This window comes from Callithrix jacchus, chromosome 11 (assembly GCF_049354715.1).
Source record: "Callithrix jacchus isolate 240 chromosome 11, calJac240_pri, whole genome shotgun sequence".
Taxonomy (NCBI): domain Eukaryota; kingdom Metazoa; phylum Chordata; class Mammalia; order Primates; family Cebidae; genus Callithrix; species Callithrix jacchus.
The window spans coordinates 104299552-104325767 of record NC_133512.1 but is presented as its reverse complement, the minus strand read 5'-3'; the positions used below and the strand labels follow the sequence as shown (position 1 = coordinate 104325767).

General features: G+C 37.3%; 1 protein-coding gene across 1 annotated transcript; it reads left to right on the top strand.

Moving 5' to 3' along the window:
* The first annotated feature begins 6458 nt into the window (after positions 1 to 6458).
* On the top strand, positions 6459 to 7512 carry TAS2R39 (taste 2 receptor member 39). The gene is given in 1 exon segment (XM_035254530.3): positions 6459 to 7512. A coding segment is annotated over 1 exon segment (1053 nt). The 3' UTR covers position 7512.
* Positions 7513 to 26216: the final 18704 nt, after the last annotated feature.

The following is a 26216-nucleotide window of genomic DNA, read 5'->3' as shown; positions in this document are numbered from 1 at the left end:
TTATTTTTGATCGAATAAATAGATATTCTGTTATAATAAAGTTAAATTGAAGACTAGAATTTTGCATGATTTAGATCTGGCAAAACATTTAAAGGAATCACAAATAGAGAAAACATATTTGATTATTTTTGTCATAAAATATTTTAAAGAAAGGTTTTCTGAATAGAAGCTAAAATATTTACATAATTCAGTTTTTAAAAAAGTTACAATTGAGGATAGCCTCCATGTAGCAAAACTTACTTAGCACACACTAGTTATCTCAACCTATAAAGAACTATTTTCTCAATATCAGAGAAGAGTCCACTGAGGTGTCAATAATTTCAAATATGTTAACCATAAAATGCAACTTAAAGGAATACTGTAGGCAATTTCATAAAAATAAGAGCAATCAAAACAGGTATTTTTAAAAAATACATCATTCAGAAAAAATATCAATGACATGGTATCAGAAATAAATATAACTAAAAAGCTCATTAAAGTACATTAATAAAGACCAGGCATGGTGGCTTATTCCTGTAATCCCAGTACTTTGGGAAGCCAAGGCAGAAAGATTGCTTGAGACCAGGAGTTTGAGACCAGCCTGTGTAACACAGGGAGACCTCATTCCTACAAAAAATACAGAAATTAGCCGGGCATAGTCGTGCACGCCTGTAGTGCCAGCTACTGGGCTGAGGTGGGAGAACCACTTGATCCCAAGAGGTGATGGTTGTAATGAGCCAAGATCACGCCACCGCACTCCAGCCTAGGCACAGAGCAAAAACCCTGTCTAAAATGTTTTTTTTTATTTTAAATGTAAAAATACATTAATATATAATAAAAATTGTCTACTTATTTTTAATGTTCAGTAAGTACAAAGAAGTCCTTTTTTTTTTTTTTTTTTGCTTTAGAGAGCAGGATATATAGTTTTTAGAAAGGTTTCATAGAATGCTTTTAGAATAGATCTACTTTATCAGACTACCAACAAGTAATAAAAGTAATTTTACCCAATAAATTTGTATTTTAAATAATTATATAATTTTAATTATTCTTGCACTCTTTTTACTGTCAAAAGTATTTCATTTGCATGGTAAATTACATGGGTGCCATCAGAATATAAAATACAGAGACAAAAATATAAAAAATTGCAAAAACAGTTAAGAAAAACTGAGTCTAATTGTAATTCCAGGTAAAGAGAATGGAAGAAAAGTCTGAGAAGCAGTATGTAAAGATATAACTGCTGGGCCAGGTGCGGTGGCTCATGCCCAACACTTTGGGAGGCCAAGGTGAGTAGATCATTTGAGGTCAGGAGTTTGAGACCAGCTTGGTCAACATGGTGAAACCCTGTTTCTACTAAAAATACAAAAATTAGCCAGGCATGGGCGTGAGCCTGTAATCCCAGCTACTTGGAAGTCTGGGGCTGAGGCAGAAGAATCAGTTGAACCCAGATGGCAGAGTTTTCAGTGAGCAGAGATCTCACCACTGCACTCCAGCCTGGTAACAGAGCAAGACTCCATCTCAAAAAAGAAAAAACAAGAAAGAGAAAGATACAATTGTTGAAAGTTTTTCCATTTAAAAAACATATAAAATGTTATATCTAGAGCCCCTTCTGAATGCCAAGCAAAACATATTAAATAATAATAATAATAAAGTCCAAACTACATTCATGGTAGAAAAACTATAGAAAATTAAAGAAAAACAATCTTAAAATTAACCACAGTTATTGCTGAAAAGAATTTGCTCGAACATTTTTCCAGAGGCTCCACTCACAGCAAAACAACTCTGAAAAGCATGAAGAAAATTGGAGTATTCACAATGACTTTAAGACTTATTATAACATTACAATAATTAAATGGTGTGTTTTTTACAAAAGGATAGATAGATAGATAGATAGATAATAGATAAAATGAAAGAGACAGTGGAGAAATAGACCCACAGAAATATAGTCAACTGATACTTGACAAGAGATGCAAGTCAATTTAATGGAGAAAGGATGCTTTTGACAACAAATGTTGTAGAACAATTGGATATTCATATACCAAAAATTAGAAACACCCAATCTGGACACATTCCTCATATGTTACACAAAAATTAATTCTAATTAGATCATCAACATAAATATGAAAGCTAAAATTATATAACTTCTCAAAGAAAACATGTATAGCTTTGGGTCTGGCACATTTTTATGATCAAACACCAAAAGCACAACACACAAAAGAAAAATTGATAAATTGAATTTTACCAAAATTTAAAACTTGTATTCTGTGAAAAACATTAAGGGACTGGAAAGATAAGTCATACGTGTGTGTGTGTGTGTGTGTGTGTGTGTGTGTGTGTGTGTATATTTAAAGGTGAGTTTATGAAGTGTTAACTCACACCATCACTAGGTCCTACAATAGGCCATCTGGAGGCTGAGGAGCAAGAAAAGTCAGTACAAGTTCCAAAACTGAAGAACTCAGAGTCCCATGTTTCAGGACAGGAAGCATCCAGCACAGGAGAAAGATGGAGGCTAAGCCAGTCTCTCTTTTTCACATTTTTCTGTCTGCTTCATATTCGCTGGCAGCTGATTAGATGATGCCCACCAGATTAAGGGTGGGTCTGCCTTTCCCAGCCCACTGGCTCAAATGTTAATTTCCTTTGGCAACACCCTCACAGACACACCCAGGATCAATACTTTGTATCCTTCAATCCAATCAAGTTGACACCCAGTGTTAACCATCACAATAAGCATATGAACAGATGCTCAACATCACTAGTCATTAGGGAAATGCAAATTAAAATTATGAAAAAATACCACACTACACATTGTTAAATGATTAAAATTTAAAAAAAAAATTTGACAATGCCAAGTGCTGGTAAAGATGTGAAGCAACTGGAAAACTCTCATACATTGTTGGTAATAGCATAAACCACTCTAGAAAATAGTTTGGCAGTTTCTTACAAAGTTAAAGACCTAGATCCTGGTGTGCAAATGCCATTCTCCAATAAAAGAATTAAGACTCCTTGAATAAATGGTTAATTCCAGTATTGGGGTGAGAAAAATGTGAGTTTGGAACATACCATGATGCCAGATACTTAGGAAGTTCTTAAGAAAAAAAAATGGAGTAATATCTAAAAGACATAAGAACCAATCTGAAACAGTTCCCAATTGCCAAAACTTCAGCAGGTTGAGTAAAAAATAATAGCAGTATTGGAGTGTGACAGAAATACAAAATTTAAAATAAAAATCCGTGAGTGCACAGGAGCACAAATAAATGTGTGATTAAGTAACTAAATCGGAGAGAAGGAACAATTCCTTCTTAAAGAAGAATTCTAATTAATAAAGGTGATGGGAAAGAGGAAAACAAAAAATTATAATGCTACACTAATGTTAAATGCTGCAGGCAGCATGCCCTCATGAATACTCAAATTAGTGGACAAGAGTTTTAAGAAAAACAAGATATTTGCATAGCTTCAAAGTATCTCCTACAGAATATTTCTGTGGTGGTAATTAAAATATGTCCACAAATTCGTCAAGAGTTCTCCTCTGGCAGGTGAAGTTTCATTCATCTCCCCCATTGAGTGTGGGGCCAGACTTACTTATAATTGATAGAGTACAAAAGGAAAAAAAGAGTGACTTTATGGTGGAGAGACCTGTCAGATATCACTTTAACTAAGTGATCACGTTAACATCACCAGTAAAATTCATTGACATCACATGTCCCTGCAGTCAGAGGGGCACATCATTTCTGTGGTATTCTTCCCCAAATCCATTAACCTAGTCTAATTATGAGAAAATGTAAGACAAACCTAAATCAAGGAATACTGCAAAATACCTGACCAGGACTCTTCAAAACTGTCAAGGTCATAAAAGAAAGGGAAGACCAAGAATTTGTTTCAAATTGAAAGAGACGAAATAAACAATGATTAATTACAATGTGGTATCCTGGATTGGGTCTTGAAACAGAAGAAAGGACATTGGTGGAAAAACTGGAAAAATCCAAACGAAGCCAAAAGTTGAGCTGATAGTATTGTATCAATGCCAGTTTCCTACTTTTGATCATTGTACCATGATTATGTAAGACGTAAGCATTAGTGGAAGCGGAGTGAAGGGCGTATGAAAATTCTCTGTACTATCTTTACAACTCATCACTATGTCAAAAGTTATTTCACAATAATAAGTTAAAAATACAACCAAAATAAACTGGACTTTTCAAAGCTATTCCCTATGTCCTTAATGGGTCAGAGTTTTCTTCATGAGCTTTCCTTAATTATCAGGTTGGTGCAAAAGCAATTGTGGTTTTCACCTTTTTTTTAAGTAATGACAAAAACCGCAATTACTTTTGCACCAACCTAATATTAGAAACACCCACCTGAATCTATCCAACATGTATTTAGGAAATTGGATGTGCCATTTAGGAACTGGTCCAACAGTGTTACTTTAAGAAGATCATCTTTTCACCCAGAAAGGTTATTTCATCCCCCCTCAGACTGTCCCTGGAAATTTCCATGAATGAAACTCTTTTCATTGCAGGAAGCACCTCTTTCATAAGCTGTGACAAGCAGAATGTCTTCTGCAATGTCTTTGGTGTTGTCTGTGGCCCCAGCTCCTGCCCACGGCCTCTGCAGCACCCTACACTGTGAAGCCAGACCCTGTCTGAGCTCTTTCTCATCCTGCTGCTCTGTCTCTGCTTCCCCTTCCTTTGTCCTCTCTGTCGCCCACCAGTGTTTCTTACACAGACATTCTCCACAGTCTGCTCTGTTCTCACTCATCCTCACTGTTTATACTCTGACCCTCAATTTAGGCATAGGATCTGCGGATTTTCAAATTTGAGGAGAGGTGGAACTGCCATTTCTCCTCATATCTCTCATAAAGAACTTCTCTGAGCTGACAGTCTTCAGTAAGGCCATTCATTAACCCAGCATTATGCACTGCCTCCTGGGTGTCAGGCACAGGCTACGAACTGGAAGTGGGATACAGGGATAAGCAAATCAAACGAGGAGGGATGAAACAGCCTCTTAAGGGACCATGTCCTGTTTCTCCTCCCACTCTGGGAAGCCTGGATCAGCAGAAGTAGGAGAAAGCCAGTGGCAAAAAAAAATCCTCTTTAAAACCAAACTGGACGTCCTGAGATACTCCAGGCCTATTTGTGCAAATGGGTAGAAACAAGCAAAAAGAAGCAGTTACCTTTTATGCTGTATTCAAGGGAAATATTTGTTCAGGAATACAGATTTTCAAATGAGATGCTAAAATTCATAACCACTCACCTAAAATCATTAGTCAAGCCAGAAAACTTTTAAAAGTCCTTGCCTTGTTTTTAAAAAGCTTTCAGTAAAAACCAAATGTAGAGATTTTCTGAGACTTCTCACCTACCAACCTTAGAATTACTTCTTCATTATTTGAGTTATATACATTCATAAAAATTAATTTACTCTGAAATGAAAAGTCCCTTTTATCATTATATGTCCGATGCCGATGTTTTAAAATCAGAAAAAATTTCCCTAAGATAAAAGTGATTCTTTTTACCTTTCTTTTGGTTTTAATATTCCAAAATTAGATGAATTGGAGCATTGCTTTTACTCAGGTTCATTAGCTTACCTTGTTCGAAACTAGGGAGTTTTTCCTTCAACTCATATTTTCCGAGTTTTGCTTAAAATGAAAGGCGAATGTGTGTGTGGGTGTGTGTGTGTGTGCGCGTGTGTGTGTGTGATCCTGTGTATGATCATTTATGTATAATTAAATTTATTACCTCCCAAGTAATTTACTTTGAAAAGAGAGTCCTATCTCTTGAAAATTAGCATCTTCGTGCTTTACTGATTTTTCTTTAAAGGGTGAGGACATAAAAGGCTACCAGGAAAAAAATATCGCAGTCGAATCAACCCTGCATTTAGTCTTAAGCACACAAAAGAATCCACAGGTCTAGGTAGCATAACATAGTGGGTAAGGGGAGGAACTCTGGGACCAGGTGACTTGGGTTTCAATCCCAGTTCTATCACTTTCTAATTGTGTGATGTTGGCCAAGTGATTTAACCTCTGTATGCCTCAGTTTCTTCATCTGCAAAATGGAGGTAATAAAAGTACATACTCACAAGGTTTAATGTAGTAATTATAAATAAATAATTTGAACGTTTCCTAGCACAAAATAGGAAGTGCGTTCGTGTGTGTATGTGTGTGTGTGTGTAGCAGTTACCACTTTCAATCATTTTCTGCAGTCACAAGGTGAAACTAAGTTAAATGATGACTTGGTCAACCAATGTTCAGATTAACTGAAGCCACCAAAGAACATGGACCTCAGTACCATGTTAGCTGCTTTTCAAGAGAGTGTACTCAAGCACTTCCCTGGGCCTCATTATTGAACTAATACCAACATGTTCAAAAATAGGGAGAGGATTAGAAACCAAATCCTTCCAACATTTGCATCTCTAGATGTAGAGCTAAGGGTTCTGAAATAAACAAATGGAGTGAATTTGGAAATGATGCATCAACTGCTTCCTCCTATGACATGAATACTGGGAGTTATCAAGAATCTGCCAACCAAACGCTAGGGAGATATTTTCCTCCAGACACCAAAGAGAAGCAACAGCTCAGGATGACTAAACTCTGAGATCCCCCAGAAAGTGGATTGTCGCCATTTCTCATCACCTTACTGTTAGCAGTTTTACTTGCTGAATACCTCATTGGTATCATTGCAAATGGATTCATCACGGCTATACATGCAGCTGAATGGGTTCAAAATAAGGCAGTTTCCACAAGTGGCAGGATCCTGGTTTTCCTGTGTATATCCAGAATAGCTCTCCAAAGCTTCATGATGTTGGAAATTACCATCAGCTCAAACTCCCTAAGTTTTTATTATGAAGATGCTGTATATTATACATTCAAAATAAGTTTTATTTTCTTAAATTTTTGTACCCTGTGGTTTGCTGCCTGGCTTCGTTTCTTCTATTTTGTGAAGATTGCCAATTTCTCCTACCCCCTTTTCCTCAAGCTGAGGTGGAAAATTTCTGGATTGATGCCCTGGCTTCTATGGCTGTCAGTGTTTACTTCCTTCAGTCACAGCATGTTCTGCATCAACATCTGCACTATGTACTGTAACAATTCTTTCCCTATCCATTCCTTCAACTCCGCTAAGAAAAAGTACTTCTCTGAGACCAATGTGGTCAGCCTGGCTTTTTTCTATAACCTGGGGATTGTGGTTCCTCTGATCATGTTCATCTTGGCAGCCACCCTGCTGATCCTCTCTCTCAAGAGACACACCCTACACATGGGAAGCAATGCCACAGGGTCCAGGGACCCCAGCATGGAGGCTCACATGGGGGCCATCAAAGCCACCAGCTACTTTCTCATTCTCTACATTTTCAATGCAGTTGCTCTGTTTATCTACCTGTCCAACATCTTTGACATCTACAGTCTGTGGAATATTTTGTGCCAGATCATCATGGCTGCCTACCCTGGGAGTCACTCAATTCTATTGATTCAGGATAACCCTGGACTCAGAAGAGCCTGGAAGTGGCTTCAGCTTCGACTTCATCTTTACCCAAAAGAGTGGACTCTGTGACCAGCACCCAAGAAGACCACAGGACCTAGATCTCTCTCTTCTCTCCTCTTTTGTTCTCCAACCCTGATCTGACCCTTTCACCTGATGTGGCTTTTTATATAGGAGACTGGTCATTTCTCTTTTTCTTCATGGGTACAATCTTAGTGGTGCTTGTCATATTCTTTACCTGGGCCCTCTACCTCTCCTGGCTCTGTCTAAAGCAGTAATTTTATGCACTGGTTACACATTAGAATCTATAGGGTTGATTTTTAAAATACCAATCTTCATACCCAATCTCAGCTCTATGAAGTCAGAATTTCTAGTGTTAGAACTTAGACAAGTTCTCCAGGTGATTCTGCTGTGCAGCAGGGTTGTATAGCCACCAAAATAGAAGAATGTTGTGAAACTTGAGTTTCTGACAACTCTCTTTCTCCCTCCACATGCCCTTTAATCACATTGAGATTACTTGGAAAGTTTTCTGAGCAGAAATTTGAAATGCATTTATCTTCATCTTCCAAAGATATAACCAAAATAATGTGGAACTATCAATCAAAATTAATAATGCATAAAACAACTTTCAACCTAAAAATTACTAAGAATTTTTTTCTAAGCATGGTTGGGTGTACATAAGCAAAAATATGTACAAGAGGATCTTCATAGCTGCACTATTCATTCCTGAGGGGAACTGAATGTATGAAATGAATATTATGTTAATCTTTTTTAAATGAGATAGGTGCATGTATCCTGAGATGAAAAGATTTCCAATACATAGTGCAAAAAGCAAGGAGATATTTTATGATTCCTTTTGTATTTCTTTTTTTCATAATATTTATATATTTGTATGCATATATATGTACATACAGTTTCTGGACAAATATACCAAAAACAATTCACAGAGGGCTTCTGAGCGGTGTCATTGAGTATCTGGGGGATAAATGAAATACTTACAATTTATTTTATGCCTTTGTGCATTGTTTGAACTACTTAGAACATGTATTCACTAATTTCAAAATTTTAAAAGATTTATATTGATTTTTATTAGACAGAGAAATGGTAAGTAAAAAAGATTTGAGAGAAAAGATTGTGCACAATGATTTATTGATTGACTCTCTCACTACTGGTTTTTATTAAAAATGCAAACAAATCCCAAATTAAGCATTAATCAAATCACTCTCCTATCACTACCTCTTATTTTTCCATTTTATTTGCTCAAGGGTTGCCATGGAAACATCATAGGCTTTCAATCCATTGACACCTCTATATTCTCTGTACCTCTATCAGGCCTCTCCTCTCTTCCTTTCATATTCCGTTTGGATTATTGGTCAATCGTTATACTTACCCTTCAAAAATATCTTCGATATTTACAGATGAAATGAGCTGTATCTGTGATTTGCTTTAAAATAATCCAGCACAGGGCAAAGGAGTAGAGAATGCGGAGATTTAGTAACTTCATTGAGCATTTCTATCCCATATTTCCCTAGAGAAGTCACTCATTAAGTCCCCACAGTGACTATCTCACATCTTTCCCACTGTCTTCAAACCTTCAACCTCTCTTCTCCCTGACCCATTTCAGCCCTTAAAATCTTTGACAGGCAACATTAGGACAATCCTCTTTTTCCCATTAACAAATCTACTAATCCACCAATTTCTGCCTATATCCCCAATATTTCAATAGAAAGAGTGCTTTCAATGAAGACACATTTTAACTATGTTCTCCTCCCTCTATATTTTTTCTTCCTCCAAGTTTCACTTTTCTATGTGTTTTGGTTCCTTTTCTTTCATGATTGAGTCTTTCCTTGAATATCTGATGATCCTTGAATGTCAGCACTAAAAAGTCGATTGCCAAATTTTAAAAATTCATTTTAAACATCTTTTAGAATATAAAATTTATATTAAAACCTCTATGTGAAAGGCAGCTCAAAAGTAGAACATCCAAAGTTGGATTCTTAATTTTCCCCTTGAAACACATTTCCCTCTCAGTTTTCTCCAACTCATTAAATAGTGCCATATTATTTCCACTGGTGAAGCCAGAATGTTAGGAACCATCTATGACTGTGTCTTCTGTCTTACTCACTTCATGTAATTAATCAGTAAGTCCCTTGCTTCTGTCCTGTGACATGTATAAGTAGAGGATCATCCAGTTATTAGTTGAACAAGTATTGGCTGAACACTAACTATTTGGCATATTCTCTTCCAGGTGCTATGTATGCAATGAACAGGGCTCTTGTCATCATGAATTTTCTACTCTAGTGGAAAAGGACTGATAAGAAAAACCTAGAATGAATAGCACATCATGGTGGCCATGTTAGATCAGCCCAGTCAGGAAGGGCATGGATGAGTAAGTAAGCTTTAAAGAAGTAATTGTTAAAAATATAAGTCTAAATAGGAGGAATAAGTTCTAGAGTTCCACAGCACTGGAGGCTGACTTATAGTTAACAATAATTTATCACGTATTTTCAAATTGCTAGAAGAGAGGATTTTGAATATTTCCAACAGAAAGAAATGTTTGATGTGATAGCTATACAGATTACTATGATTTGATCATCCCACATTGTATATATGTACCCAAATATCACTGGGTACCATAATTATATACAATTACTACATGTTAACTAAAAATAAAACAAAACTATGAAAATAAAACATTATAAATATAAACCAAACATTTAGGATAATTACAAAATAAATTTAAGGAAATCAGAACATATTAAACATATTAAATATTGATTTGATAAATAAAAGATTTAAAAAGTTAAAATGGACACAAAAACTGGTTCATTGAAAAAAGACAGTAAAATTAGCATCATTAGCTGATATAATCAAGAAAGAAAAAAGGCATAAATACACAAAATAAGACATGAAGGAAAACTAACTACACATCAGAGAAATTCCAGTACTTTTAAGAAATTATTTTGTTTAACTCTATGCTACAGTTTGAAGATATAGATAAGATAGATGTTCCTAGAACAATATAATTCACTAAAATTGACTTGAAGAAAATCTAAGCAGAATAATCATCACAGTTGAGCTAGAAAAAGTTGTGAAGAGCCTATTCTCAAGTAATACTGGCACCAAATGTTCACAAGGGAATTCTATCAACTTTTTAAAAGCAGATAATATCAAGGCTATGTAAACTGTTTCACAGCATGAGAGTTAAAGGAAGCTTCCAAATTTGTTTTGTGAAATAAATATAATTTAGATATCAAAACCAAACAAAAACTGGCTCCCAGAAAACCACAAATAAAATTCACTTATCCATATTTATGCAAAAATACTAAATACAATTTAGTATTAAATTTAAATCCAGAATACAGGTTTATTCCATGAAAGTAAAGCTGGTTTAATACTAGGAAACATATAAATGTAATTTGCCATATTAATAATACTAAAGAGAAGAATCATATAATGTTCATAAGTGCTGAAAAATAAAATTCGACAACCGTTTTTTTTTTTTTTTTTTTGAGACAGAGTCTCACTCTGTTGTCCAGCCTGGAGTGAAATGGCATGATCTCAGCTCACTGCAACCTCCTCCTCCTGGGTTCAAGTGATTCTCCTGCCTCAGCCTCCCAAGTAGCTGGGATTACCGACATACACCACCAGGCCCAGCTAATTTAACAGTTTGCATCATTCTTAATGAGAAAACATTATTATTTCCATTAATTTCAGAAAAAAAGACAAAGATGTTTACACTCACCCTATTAACTGATATTATCCCTAGACAGTATCCAGTACAATCAGATGTAAAATTAATTTAAAGGATTTTTTAAAATTAGAAGTTCCCTGGTGGAAGTATCATTATCTGCAGATGGCTGTATAAATTAAAAACCCAAGAGAGGTGACTAAAATATTATTATAAATAATAAAAGCATGAAGCATGGAAAGAAAAGAATAAAGAGCAACAAAAGATAAGATGCTAGAGCAATAAAGTTAACAAAAAATGAGCACGACTGAAACAGGAAATCTTCCCTGACCCCTTCAGGGGACTCACAAAGCGGGTGGCTCGTTTACTCAGGCTGCAGCTCTCAATCCCTTATGGGAAGGGAAGCCCGCGGGTGAGTGGGTGCAGGGACCAGGATGAGTTCTTCTGGGTGCTGGCAGGAGCAGAATTCTGTGTGGCCCCACAGCAGCATCAAGGCGGGTACCCATGACCCCTGGAGCCCCAGAGGGCATGTGTTACAGTGCTCTCTTAGTTTTGCCATACATATGCGGCTTTAGTGTTTAACAGCTCAGTGCGACAGCCCTCTGTATCCTGAGCTCTTGTTCAGCCTCCAGGAACAAGCAGGTCACAGGAACAAATTGAAGACAGTAAATGCAGGAGATTTCATTGCTGATAAAAGTGGCTCTCGGTGGGATGAAGAGCTGGGAAGCGGATGGAGCGGGAAGATTGTCTTTCCCCAGAGATAGGTCATCTACAGCCAAACTCTTCTCCAAGGTCCCGCCATCAAACTGACCCTCTGAAGTCAAGCTGCTGCTTGCCAGTGTCAAACTGCTTCTTCTCTTTTCTCCTTCTCTGCCGCTCCACTGGCAATGGAGCCTGGGGTTTTTATGGGCACAGGATGGGTGGGGGTGGAGTGGGACAGGGTGGTTTTCGAAAAGGCAACATTTCAGCAGGAAAACAGAAATGCATGTCCTCACTTTGGGCTGGGTCCAGGCTTGAGGGTGGGGCTTCAAAACACTCATTCTTGAAGGAAGGCGCATTTTGCTGCCTCCCATCCATATCATAATCTATATGAAGGCTACTTTTAAATGCTTCAGATAGACAAACAGAAGACTTCAACAGGAGAAAGGCTACCATGCTATTGAGTGGAAAGTGTCAATATCATTAGATATAACATTTCCCTAAGTGAATCTACATTTAGTGTAATTTGACACAAATGCCAAAATGTTTTTAGATAATAAACAATCTGGAAAAAATGAATCAAGAATGGCCAGAAACATTCTGAAAATGAAAAAGTAATGAGGGAGGACTAACTCCATGAACTAACACACATGTTATGAAACTAACAAACACAAAATAGTGTGACAGTGGAAATGAATACTCAATAAAACAGAGTAGACATCAGAAAAATGAGAATTTAGGAATTTAGTAAATTATAAAAGTGGTATTGCAAATTAGTAAAGAAATCATGGATTATTCAATAAATTATGTTAGATCAACTAGCTAGCCAAGTGGAAAAAAACTTCTTGGATGTCTCTCACATCTTATACAAGGCCAAATAAATCAAATAATTCATGGTTTTTTTAAAAAAAAAACTATGAAAGAAGAAATTCTGGAGATTTCAAAGTTAATTTTAGAGTTGATAAGACCCTTCTAAGGATGATAAGTGAAAAAAACAAGCATAAAACAATTTATTTAATCTGGTTACGTAAAATAAAAAGATACTACATGTCAAAAACTACTTTGAGCAAAGTCAAAGACAAGGAAGAAACTGGGAAATAACATTTGCCACTCACATTCCAGATAAAGTTTAATTTTCTGAATACATTAGGAGCTCATGCAAATCAGTAAGAACAATTACTGAATTTAAAAATTGGCAAAGGATCTGAATTGAATTACAGAAAATGAAATAAAGGTGGCGCTTAAGAAATTCAAAGCTTATAAAATGTGAAAAGACATTTAAAAATAAAAATTAAAAATCGTCCATTATCCTTCAATCCAGAGACAACTTTTATTAACATTTTTTAGTGTGTGTTCAGGGGAGGAGTTTAGCAAAACTGGGTGCATACTAAACATAAAGTTCTTATAACCTTTTAGTTTTATATAATATTTGGATGATTGTAATTTATTAAGTTGTTTCAAAAATTTGTTTAAAAAATGTAAAGGATGCTCAGCCTGACTTACTACAAGAGAAATAGAAATGAGAACTACTCTGAGATGTATTTTTTCACCTATCAGATTAACAAAGAATGTACTTTGCAGAGACATGGATGAAACTGGAAACCATCACTCTCAGCAAACTGACACAAGAACAGAAAAACAAGCACCACATATTCTCACCCATAAGTGGGTGTTGAACAATGAGAACACATAGACAAAGGGAGGAGAACATCACACACAAGGGCTTGTTGGGGTTGGAGGAGCTATGGGAAGGATAGCAGGGGGTTGGGAGGACTGGGGAGGATTAACATTAGGAGAAATACCTAATGTAGATGACGGGGGAATGGATGCAACAAACCACCATGGCACGTGTATACTTATGTAAGAAACCTGCACATTCTGCACATGTACCCCAGAAATTAAACTATAAAAAAAAAGTTTGATAACACACTGTGCTGATGATCATAGGGACCAGGTGAGCTCATACATGATGGAAGTGTTCATCGCTACTGCCTCAAGTACAGTTTAGTACTATCTGTGAGAATGATGATGCTACATACTTTCACTCAAGAATTTTACATGAGAGAATTTATCTCATACATACACTTGAACACACAAAAGATGACAAAGGTACAGGTTACATGTTACAGCATTGTTTATAATAGAAACAAATAGGAAAATCACAAGGTATCATCAATACTAATTGATGATAGAAGTTTCAATGTAAGAAGTTATAAAGAGAAAATATTAAAAGAGGCCTAAGAAAAAGAAAGAAAGAGAAAACATGTATTCATGTGTTTGGAATGGCTTCCAAATGCACTATTAGGGGCAAAAAAAAGTGTTAAAAAATCAATGCATTTAGTATACTATCATTTGCATTTAATAATGTCAAAAATAATTAAACACGTGTGCTTGCATATAAATTAATTTTCTTTAGAAGATACAATAAGAAATTAATAATATTGTTTTCTTAAAATAGAGGTAGAGAATGGGGAAATATTTATGTATACTTTTTCCACAGATGTAAATTATGTGAATGGGAGACAAGAAGCAGGAGGAGGACTTTTCACTGTATACATTTTTGTATCTTCTGAATTTTCAATGGTATTAACATATAATCTATTCAAGAAATGAATAAATAGAAAATCTGAGCTGTTTTGTAGTATGTGCTTGTATTAGTCTGTTCTCACACTGCTAATAAAGACATACCCAAGACTAGGGTAATTTATAAAGGAAAGAGGTTTAATTGACTCACAGTTTCATAGGGCTTCGAGGCCTCACAAACAAGGTGGAAGAGCAAGACATCTTACATGGTGACAGGCAAGAGAGAGCTTGTGCAGGGGAACTCCCCTTTCTAAAACCATCAGCTCTCGTGAGCCTTATTCACTATCACGAGAACAGCATGGGAAAGACCTGTCCCCATGATTCAGTCACCTCCCACTGGGCCCTTCTCACAACATGTAGGAATTATGGGAGCTACAATTCAAGATGAGACTTGGGTGGGGACACAGCCAAACCATATCAGTGCTACTAAAGCTTGAGAATTTAGTCAAGCTTATTATAATGCCAACAACATCCACTGCCATCCTCTGTGTTTCCAGAACTTCATTTTGTTTCAGCCGCAAACATTTTTTTTCGTGTCTGGTCAAAAATTAGTATAGACTATGCAATGGTGATTCTCAGGCAGTCAGGAGTATTCTCAATGTGTGCTAACTTGGATTAAGGGAGGGCATATTTCTATGGCCCAATAAATTTAAGAAATGCTCTCTTGAGCCCCAGTAAACAAGTTTCTATATAGTAAACAAAATGTTGCTAATTAACCATCAGCACTGGAATGATAAACCCTACCTAGCAAGCTGCCTCTTTCATAAAATCTCCCATATCACTGGCCATTTAGCTGAAAGAATTTCTTCTACTTGGCACTAGGGCAAGAGTAACAGCCCACAGTTGGGTTGAAAAGGCCAGATTGACATATACGTAAAAAAAAAAAAAAGACTAAAGACAAACTGAAAACAAAATGCTGAGGAAACAGTAATTAAGAAAGTGCTCTGAGAAGAAAATCAGGTTGAATCTTAGAGAAAATGGAATTAACAACAAAAGTAGCAGCAACAACAACCAAACAACCAACCACAGAGCAGAAAGTGTCTACAGGCAAGGAATGGTAAGAATACAGGTGGAGTAGTTAAATTCAAGTTAAATTCTAAGTCTCTGCCATCTACTCTGTTTATTCTTGAGCAAACAACTAACCTGTGCAACTCTTATTTCTCTCATCTGTAAAATAAGGAGGATAACAATGCTGACCTCACAAGAGGGTCCTGAACAATAATTAAAATTATATGTTTATATATATATATAATAAATGGCTGATACGAGGTGGTCATACCTATTATTGAAAGCAGCTGTATGGGGGTAACAACTAATGTTGAATTGCCAGTCTCCAGAACTTGACATATGATAAATTTTCCAAACAAAACTTATTTTACCTTCTATTCCTCTCTGCAAAGTATTAGGTGGAACTCTTCTGAAATAGAGGTGCTATTTCTTTTTTCTCTTCAGGAAATTGCAGTGAATCTTTTTAAGGGTCTCATTTTCTGAACTTTAATGTTCATTGACTTCTAAGAGGAGATGCATAAGGGCAAAAGAGCCAAAAGCAAGAACAATTGTGAAATTCTCAAGTCAAGAAACAGATACTACAGATCAATTTAATTTATTCCCGACAGGTTCTGGGCATCAGGCTTCTGACCTGGCATGGAAAGGGCTTCAGAAGGTAGACCTTCCTAAAAGGAAAAAAGGTGAATGGAACTGCCCCCATTTCCTAAACTAATCTCTAAGACAGTCTGTAAACATGGACACCTGTTGAGGGTCTTCATTGGGCCAATAACTTATCTGTGTTAGCCATCATTCCTCACATATACCATCCTTAAAAGCTAACAAGTAAGATGACATTTGGTTGACACCCTTTCACAGCCTTCCAGGAAGAAAAATGTCTGTTCCAGGTGTGTTAGACAAACAACATCATTATCTTTCATTTAATCCCTACTGAGGATTTTGTTGTTGTTTAAAAAAATAAAGTGTTTGGTATTCAAAATGATGGCATGCTTCCTTGTACCTTAACAAAACGGATTTTGAATAATATACTGAATGCAGAGAAAATGGGTAAGTGTATTTTGTGACGCTTTTTCCTATCTCATCATTCTCAGTGGCTGAAAACAGTAAGTCAACGACATGTCAAAACATTGTCATGGGTAGCTGGAACTACAGCATTAAAGCCAGAGAAAACCACCTGGGAGAAAATATTTATGGGAAACAATGAGATTCCTTATCAAGCAGCTGCCAATCATCTCAACAACAGGTAATTTAGAGAAAACATGTCATATATCACAATTGTTTGCTACTATTTCCTGGTAATGTTGAGAGGTTTTATTTTCTTGTGAAATTGCCTGATTAGTAGAAAATTAAAATCATCATAACTCAAATTCTTGTGTATGGCCTTTTAAAAAAAATGGATTGGGAAGATGTACAAGAATATAATAATACTACTTTTTTAAATCATCATTATAAGCTCATGCCTATAATTCTAACACTTTGGGAGGCCAAGGCGGGAGGATTCCTTGAGGTGCCAGGAGGTTAAGACCAGCCTGGGCAATATAGGGAGACCCCATGTCTATTTTTTTTAAGTGAGAATTTAAGTGTTGCTTACATTACTCTTCAACTATTCACTCTTGTCCTCTTCTAAAATTTTGAATTATATTACTATTTTAGCTCTTATTTTCATTACCTTTAAATTGTTAAGTGATAATTTTGTTTCCATTTCTTATTCAAATATTTATATTCAATCCCTATAAAATGCACTTTATAAAATGAGTATATTAGCTCTCCGTCCTTCCTTCAACATCTTCCTTTTTCTACCTTATAACTTCTGAAAGCAATATGTCCTTCTCTATTGTCATAAGCTTTTCTATAATTGTAGTTCAGTCTTCTATGTTTTATTTATAAGTTCCATTTTAAATATGGAAAGCCAATAAATAACATTTCTAATATTGTGGCTAAATATTGTTGAACTCAAGACAAAAAGTTGCTTCCCATTAAGGTCAATGACACAATCCATATACCTAAATCAAAGGAGAATGTTTTCACAATAAAAATCAAATGCATTCTATAGTTTTTGGTGTACAAGTTCTTCAACTTCTTGTTTAGGTTTATCCCTAGGTATTTCATCATTTTTGATGTTATAATTTTTGACTGTTATTTTAAATTTCATACTTGGTGCAAATAACCGCTTCTGATTTTGTGTGTTGACTTTGTATCCTGCAACTGTACTGAATTTGCCTATTCTAACAGATTTTTGTAGTCTTTAGACTTTATATATAGACTTTAGACTTTATATATAGACTTTACATAATTTTACTTCTTCCTTTCCAAATTGGATGCCCTTTATTTGTTTCTCTTGTTGCCTAATTGCTCTGGCAAGGACTTACTATGTCGAATAGCAGAGGCAAGAGTGGGCAACGTTGTCTTGATCTGGACAAAAGAAAAGCTGTCAGCTTTGAGCTATGAGCTTGTCATGTGATATATGGCCCTTATTATGTTGGGGCACATTCTTTTTATACATAATTTGTTAAAAGTTTTCATCATGAAAGGGTGCTGAATTTTGTCAAATGTTTTTCTGCATTGATTATGATGATGGTATCATTTTTATTCTACATTCCATTAATATAATGCATAGTTTTATTGATTTGCATAGGTTGAGGTATCCTTGCATCCCAACAATAAATCCCAATTGATCATGGTGTTTTTGAAATGCTACTGAATTCATTTTATACTATTTTGTTCTGGATTTTTGCATGTATGTTCATTGGGGATATTGGTCTGTAGTTTTCAGTTTTCTTTTCATATGGTGTCTTTGTCTGGTTTTAATATCATGATAAAGCTGAACCATAAGACTAGTTTGGTACTGTTTCCTTTTTTTTTTTTTTAAATGGAGTCATGCTCTGTTGTCCAGGCTGGAGTGCAGTAGTGCAATCTCTGCTCAACTAATCGCCAAGTAACTCCCTCAGAAAAGTGACCTGAGAACATAAACTATCAGTCCTTGAATGTTTATAATTTCTTTTCATTTTGCCCTCATTCCTGATTCATAGTTTTGTTAAATATATAATTTAGGTCTAAAATAATCTCCCTTAAGAACCTAAAATAAATTTCATTATCTTCTAACATTCCTTGTATATTAGTCCATTTTCATGCTGCTATGAAGACATACCTGAGACTGGGTAATTTATAAAGAAAAGAAGTTTCATTGACTCACAGTTCCGCATGGCTAGGGGAGGCCTCCAGAAACTGACAATCCTGGTGGAAGGCACCCCTTGATAGGGCAGCAGGAGAGAGAATGAGTGAGAGCAGGGGAAATGCTAGATGCTTACAAAACCTTCAGAGCTGATAAGTCTCACTCACTATCATGAGAACAGCATGAGAGAAACTGCCCCTATGATCTAATCATTTCCCACCAGGTCCCTCCCATGACACACGGGGATTATGTGAACTACAATTCAAGATGAGATTTGGGTGGGGACACAGAGCCAAGCCATATCACCTTATTACTAACTGGTAGTCTGAAAGCAATGTGTATTTTTTTTTCACATTCTTTTTCTCTAGAACTTTTTAGGGTCTTCTCTTTATTTTTGGTGGTCCACTAGTATTGTACAACTGCATATAACAGAAATCTAGCTATAGTGACCATATAATGCCTAACATTTTTAATGTAACATGAAGTCTAGAGGCTGAACAAAATGCCCCAGGCAGTCATGAAGGTCCTAGGATCCTTCCAGCTTCCTGTTCCATAACTCTTTTCTTATTGCTAACTCTCTTGTTCATTGTCACAGGATGGCTTCTCCACAATGAGGCATCACATTTTTTTTTCCACCCAGGATTGCCCTCTGCAACCCAAGCTGGAGTGCAGTGGCACAATCTCAAGTCACTGCAGCCTCCACCTCCTGGCTCAAGCAATTCTCCTGCCTCAGCCTCCCAAGTAGCTGGGACCACAGGCACACACCACCACGCCCAGCTAATTTCTGTATTTTTAGTAGAGACAAGGTTTTACCATGTTGCCCAAGCTGGTCTCTAACTCCTGGGCTCAGGTGATCCACCCACCTCGGCCTCTCAAATGCTGGGATTACAGACAGGAGCCACTGCAGCTAGCCGAGGCATCGCATCTACATCCCAGGCAGAACTGGGTCACATGGACACCCCTGCAAGGACCTGTGTAGGAGAAATGATTTTTCACTGTGCACACTTCCACACTAAATAAAATTGATTTTTTTTTTTTCAGGAAAAAAAGGGGAGAATGAACATGTCTTAGTAAATTTGTAGTGAATGTTCCACTTGATGAAAATTACATAAGACCAACCCTGGGCTTACCAATTAAAATAATATGTTTTTTATCAGCACTGAATTTTTTTTCTATGTAAAAAAAAATAATAATGTTTTTCCCTCCATCTAACTTCACTACCTAAAACTTCTTTCAGTCAGAGCTTAGATCTCCTGGATTAAACAACTGTCTCTCAACTTTTTCTTTATCTTTTTCATGATTGAGTTTTGCTCTGAATTCTGAGAAATTACCTTGACTTTATCGTGTTTTTACTATAATCATATGTTATCTGGATGTAATTTTAAATCATGCTTTTAATATCTGAAAGCCTCTCATGTCTTTTTAACTTTGTTTTTAATTGACATTAACAATTATTCATATTTATGGGGTACAGTATGATCTTTTAATACATGTATATATTGTGTAATCATCAAATCAGGATATTTAATATACTATCTCCTCTTATAATGATCATTTCTTTATAGTGAGAACATTCAAAATCCTCCTTTATAACTATTGTGATGTTTGTTTTTGTTTTTTTTGTTTGTTTGAGACAGAGTCTCATTCTATTGCCCAGACTGTAGTGCAACAGCGCAATCTTGGCTCACTGCAACCTCTGCCTCCCAGGTTCAAGCGATTCTCCTGCCTCAGCTTCCCAAGTAGCTAGGATTACAGGCACACATCACCACACCTGGCTAATTTTTGTGTCTTTTTTTTAGTAGAGATGAGGTTTCTCCATGTTGGTCAGGCTGGTCTTGAACTGATCTCACGTGATCCACTCACCTCAGCCTCCCAAAGTTCTGGGATTACAGGCATGAGCCACTGCACCCAGCCTAACTATTTTGAAATACACAACATTGTTAACTAACATAGTCACTCTACTGTGCAATAGAAGACCAGAACTAATTCCTCCTATCTAACTGAAACTTTGTACTCGTTGACCAATCTTTCCCCATTTCCCCCCTAATCTCACGATCTTCCCCAGCCTCTGGTAACCACTATTCTACTTGTACGAAATCAACTTTTTAAAGATTCCACATATAAGTAAGATCATGCAGTATTTGTCTTTTTGTGCTTGGTGTATTTCATTAAAATAATGTTCTCTCAGTTTATCCATGTTGCCACAAATAATAGTATTCCATTTTTTCCTCTTTTTGAGATGGAGTCTCACTTTGTTGCCCAGGCTATAGTGCAGTGGCACGATCTCAGCTCACTGCAACCTCCACCTCCTGGGTTCAAGCTATTCTCCTGCCTCAGCCTCCCAACTACCTGGAATCACAAGTGTGCACCACCATGCCTGGCTAATTTTGGTATTTTTAGTAGAGATGGGGTTTCACTATGTTGGCCAGGCTAGTCTTGAACTACTGACCTCAGGCGATATGCCTGCTTTCGCTTCCCAAAGAGCTGGGATTATAGGCATGAGCCACCATGCAGGCCATATTCCAATTATTTTTTACGTCTAAATAGTATTCCTCTGTGTTTATATAAAACGCATTTTCTTTCTCTTTTCATCCATTGGTGGACACATAGGTCGATCCTATATCTTGACTCTTGTAAATAGTGCTGCAATAAACATTGAGAGGGCAGATGCCTCTCAGTGATTTCCTTTGAATATATGCTCAATAGTGGGGTTGCTGGATCATATGGCTAGTTCTATTTTTAATGTTTGAGGAATTTCCATACTGTTTTCCATAATGACTGTACTAATTTACATTTTCACCTTCTCATTTCTTAATTGCTTATTTTTAATAGCATCCTTTTCTTATTTTATGGATGCCATATCTTTTGTGCTGCCTCTAAGGACACGAGTTTAACTTTCTTGTGTTCTTTGATCTTTATTTCTTACTGTTTATCTTGGTCTTTCTCTTTCAGGCTGTGGATTTTGTTCCTATTTCTGGTCATCCTTGATTACTAATTCATGAAGGAAAAGGAAAGGCTATTTTGGGTAAGTAGGTATCATTCTCCAGTAGAACAGTCTCCTGAATGGAAAGGCTGATTGGGAGCTTTGTTTTGTAACTGGGCCATCTTGATAGGTTGGCTCCTCTTTTAGGTATGTGGGTGTGGAATCTGACATTAGCCTGGAAATTCAAAATGCCATAATAAAAAAAGGATTTAATCTGTGTGCAAACATCAATAGAAGCCCTAATTCTTCCTTGGAAATGTACTTAATTTTTCTAGATAAGAATCGCCAATATGGAGGTTTCCAATGGTTCTGTAGGCAGTGGCAAGGAAGGCACTAAAGGCATCAATGGTGCAGTTATATGGCAGACAGAATTTTAATAATGCCTCTTGTCTTTGCACCATGTCTCATTCCTGCTATCCAAAGCTAGGAATCCAACAGCCAAGGCTCTCCAGGCTTCTAGCAGGCTGATCAGCCACCACATTCCCAGAGGCCCACCACTTGCATATTCTGAGCATCCTCTACTCCACTTCATCATGCAATATGCTTTTTCTGATTGTCCACAACCAAGAAATAGGATGAAATCTCTAGTCTGCTCTTGGCCATCTTCATTTCCCTCTCCTTAGTATTACGATTTTTTTTCCTCTATGGAGTCTCAGAAGAAAGGGAAGTGGTGAACACATCATTTAAAAAATCAAATTGAAACCTTATACATACTTTTTTTTATCATACAATAATCTCTGAGTCTATTTGTTTTATTTTATTTTATTTTAAGACAGAGTCTTGCTGCCACCCAGGTTGGTATGCAGTGGCACATTCTCAGCTCACTCCAACCTCCGCCTCCCGAGTTCAAGTGATTCTTCTGCCTCAGCTTCCCAAGTATCTAGGATTACAGCCATGTGGCACTATGCCAGGCTAATTCTCTGTATTTTTAGTAGAGATGGGGTTTCATCATGTTAGCCAGGTTAATTTCCATCTCCTGACCTCATGATCTGCCCGCCTCGGCCTCCCAACTTGCTGGGATTACAGGTGTGAGCCACCGTGCTCGGCCATCTCTAGGTCTATTTCAGAAGCTTAATGTTTGGTGCCCAAAATATTTGATCATTCATAGTCTTATATTGCACAAATCTTAATTTGGAGTCATAAAAGTCCTCCAAACTGGCTTTCTCAAGGAAATTTTTCAACTCGTGCATAAACCCCATTGATGATAGACTAATCTTATTTCTGTTTATGCTCATGTGCTTTCTCACCTGTTAAGAAACTTGCTAATTTGTGACTCTCTGGCAAAGCTTATCAAGGCTTTAAATTAATTAAGCAGTGGCAGCTCCCAATTTCCTTTTTTTACTGGCAAAACTTCGTTTCATAGAAAATATCCAGAAAGCTTAAGTTGGTAAAAGGTGATTGTTGACCTGGAAATAAGAGGTTTTCATCAGCATATTAAGTGGTCAGGATACTTAAAAAGAAGAAAACATCTATATGAGACTTCTTAGCATGTACTCTAGACAAACACTTTCTGTCCTTCACTATTATCTCAGGATTTTTTTTTTTTCACAAAAGCATAAGAACAAACACACAAATGATAGAAACAGTATTTAGGCCAACTCTAGTTTGCCTGCCAAGTAGGTAAGGTGTGGTGGCAGAATCCTGGCTATACTTGTGCCTGTATCACCATGGATACCCTACTTCCACCATCAAGTAATGGGATTCAAATGAGGAATGCTGCTGTACAACAAGCATGGCTGGGCCCAAAGACAGAGCTGCTGGCATTGGAACATAGGGGTGGGCAAGGGAAGGGGCAGCCCAAGGGAAAAGAAAAGGTGACACTGAACATAGGTGTTGTGATGAGAAGAAAATAGGTTGCAGGTGGTGACTACCTGGAGCTCAGCCCAAATCACCTTCCACCTTTAACTAGCATCCAGCCTCAAAGCAGGAGGGACGGTCTTGAGTGGGATAAATGTGACTTGAAATGAGTCAGTTTGCCCAGAATATGTTTTTATCTATGAGGTGGATTGGGTGGGAAGGAAGAGAGGAGGGCTTGTGGGCAGGGGGTGGAGGGTCATGGAAATTAAGTGAATTACTTCTCTAATGTGCATTGGTTTTTTACACAATTGGTTCACAAAATAAAACATTAATCCTTACTTTATGCATGAGCTCATTTGGGATTTTGTAATAGCCTCCTGATGCACATCTGCACTTAGACCAATTCCAAATCTTGGACTAGAATTTCGAGTAAAATCATCTCTGGGCAAGAGCAAGGACCAGTGAGAGTTGAGAGGTCCAAGAAGCGATGAGAATAGATTAGATTAACCCTCACTGTTGATATCAGAATTAGGAATGAATTATAAAAAGGCTGAGTTTCAAAGAGAAAATGCCAGGATGGGCCAGGATGCACCTTTCTCTCTCCCCCTGCAAGCTGTCCCTGAGGGGTCTCCTCCATTCTAAGTGCTCAGGTGCCCCCAACAAGTCAATGGCTTCCAAACTTGTGTTTATCTCATCCCTTGCTCTTGATCTCCAGGCCTCTCTACCCTCAACAATCCCTTCTCATATATATATATATATATAGATATATATAGATATATATATATATACACACACACACACATATGTGTATATATATATACATATATATGTATATATATACATGTATTTATACATATACACATATTTATACATATATACACATATTTATATATACATATTTATACATGTATATATACGTGTGTGTATATACATATATATGTGTGTGTATTTATATATACATGTGTGTATATACACACACACACGCACGCGTGCACACACACACACACATATTGTTGGGCCCAATTTTTTGCTAAATGAATGGTTCTGGCTCTAACTATCTTCTCCCTTGCAAATGAGAGCTCTTTCATTCTAAGAATTATGATGGGTTGGCATTTGTAGCTGACATTGAAAATAAATCCCCCACTGACCTGCCTATAAGATGTGATTTTCTGAGAACCCGCAGGCCTTGGTAATGCAAATCAGAGAGAGATCCAATTGTCACCAGCACTTACTAGGGAAAACTGCCATTTGCATCTGCACTGCAGATCCCTGGTGGCTGCAAATAAATCACTGGCTTATTCAAACCAGAACCCAGGCACAGATTGAAAGCACGAGTGGAGGTGGATTTGAAAAGAGGAATGAAAAGGACACAGCTCTGGACACTGGGGGGAATTAGTCCGTGTCACTGCCAAGATGGAAGGGCAGGCAGTGTATTCCCACCTGTCTAACCTCAAGATTTCAAATTTCATTAGTAGCATCTCCTTTAACTCAACCTAACTGCAAGGAGGATGAGAAATAGGAGTTCCCTGCCATGTTTGGGGAGCATTACAGTCTCTGCCCCAGCATCTCCCATTTTCTGCTGAACTAAAAACATTTCTCTTTCCCAAGATATGTGGAAAAGGAAAAGGAGAAATAAGCCCTGTATCTTACTTTAGTCCTTCATTTTTGTAGTTTCCCAACTCTCCAACTTAAACTCTCACTCTGACTCCCAAGTCAAATATGGCAGATAGCCTTGCTTTCTTTAGGGGTCTTCCAGATTATGCCACCACCACCAGCACCATCACTCCGCTTTTCAGAAACATGCGGGTTTCCACTTGTCAAAAATAAAACAACCCTCTAGATCATTGTAGACCTGGCATTTTGGTTAGAGAACAAATGAAAATAGGATTAAGAACAAAGAGTCTGGGTGTAGTGGCCCACACCTATAATCCCAGCACTTTGGGAGGCCTAGGTGAGTGGATCACCTGAGGTCAAGTTTGAGATTAGCCTGACCAACATGGTGAAACCTCGTCTCTACTAAAAATAAAAAAATTAGCCGGGCATGGTGGCAGGCACCTGCAGTCCCAGCTACTCAGGAGGCTGAGGCAGGAGAATCTCTTGAACCTGAGAGGAGGAGGCTGCAGTGAGCCGAGATCATGCCACCACACTCCAGCCCTGGCAAAAGAGTGAGACTCCATCTCAAATCTCAAATAATAATAACACCAACAACGAAGAAAGGCAAATAGTTAAGAATAAGCATTTAAACATTTTAAATTCCATAAATATTGACCAAGGCCCGCTATACAACTAGATTTTTTACACTTAATATTCACTACTCCCACCCAAGTTCTGGGCACCGTATAATGTACACATTTGCAAGCAACAGTCCAGCACAAAGGGCATTTCCTAAATGAGAGCAACCACATCCCTCCTGAGAATCACACAATGTAGAGAACCACCCTCTCTCCCTTCAAAAAATACAACCACGGAGTATAAGGCTGATTGCATCAAACGTAGGAACAGGGGAGGGAGGAATCACCGCTGAAGGGAAATAAAGCAAATGGTCCCAATACAGGCAGTAAATGAAGGTGGCATGGGGCTCTCTGGGGTTTGCTGTATCGAAGCAACCAGCAAAAGGCAATTTGGCAGCTCTTTAGAGATAATCCGCCTTACAAGGGACCATGAGCTGACTGGCAAGCAACAGAGTGGCTTGCCACCACCACGGTCACATTTCTTACCCTTATTTGCAGAGGAAGAATAGTCATATTTCTCCCCACCACAAACCTCCAAAGATATTCGCCATCAAAGTAGCCTTCCTGCTTTCTCTGTCACAGCCCAAAGCTTCAGAGTTCCTCACAGATTTCACTT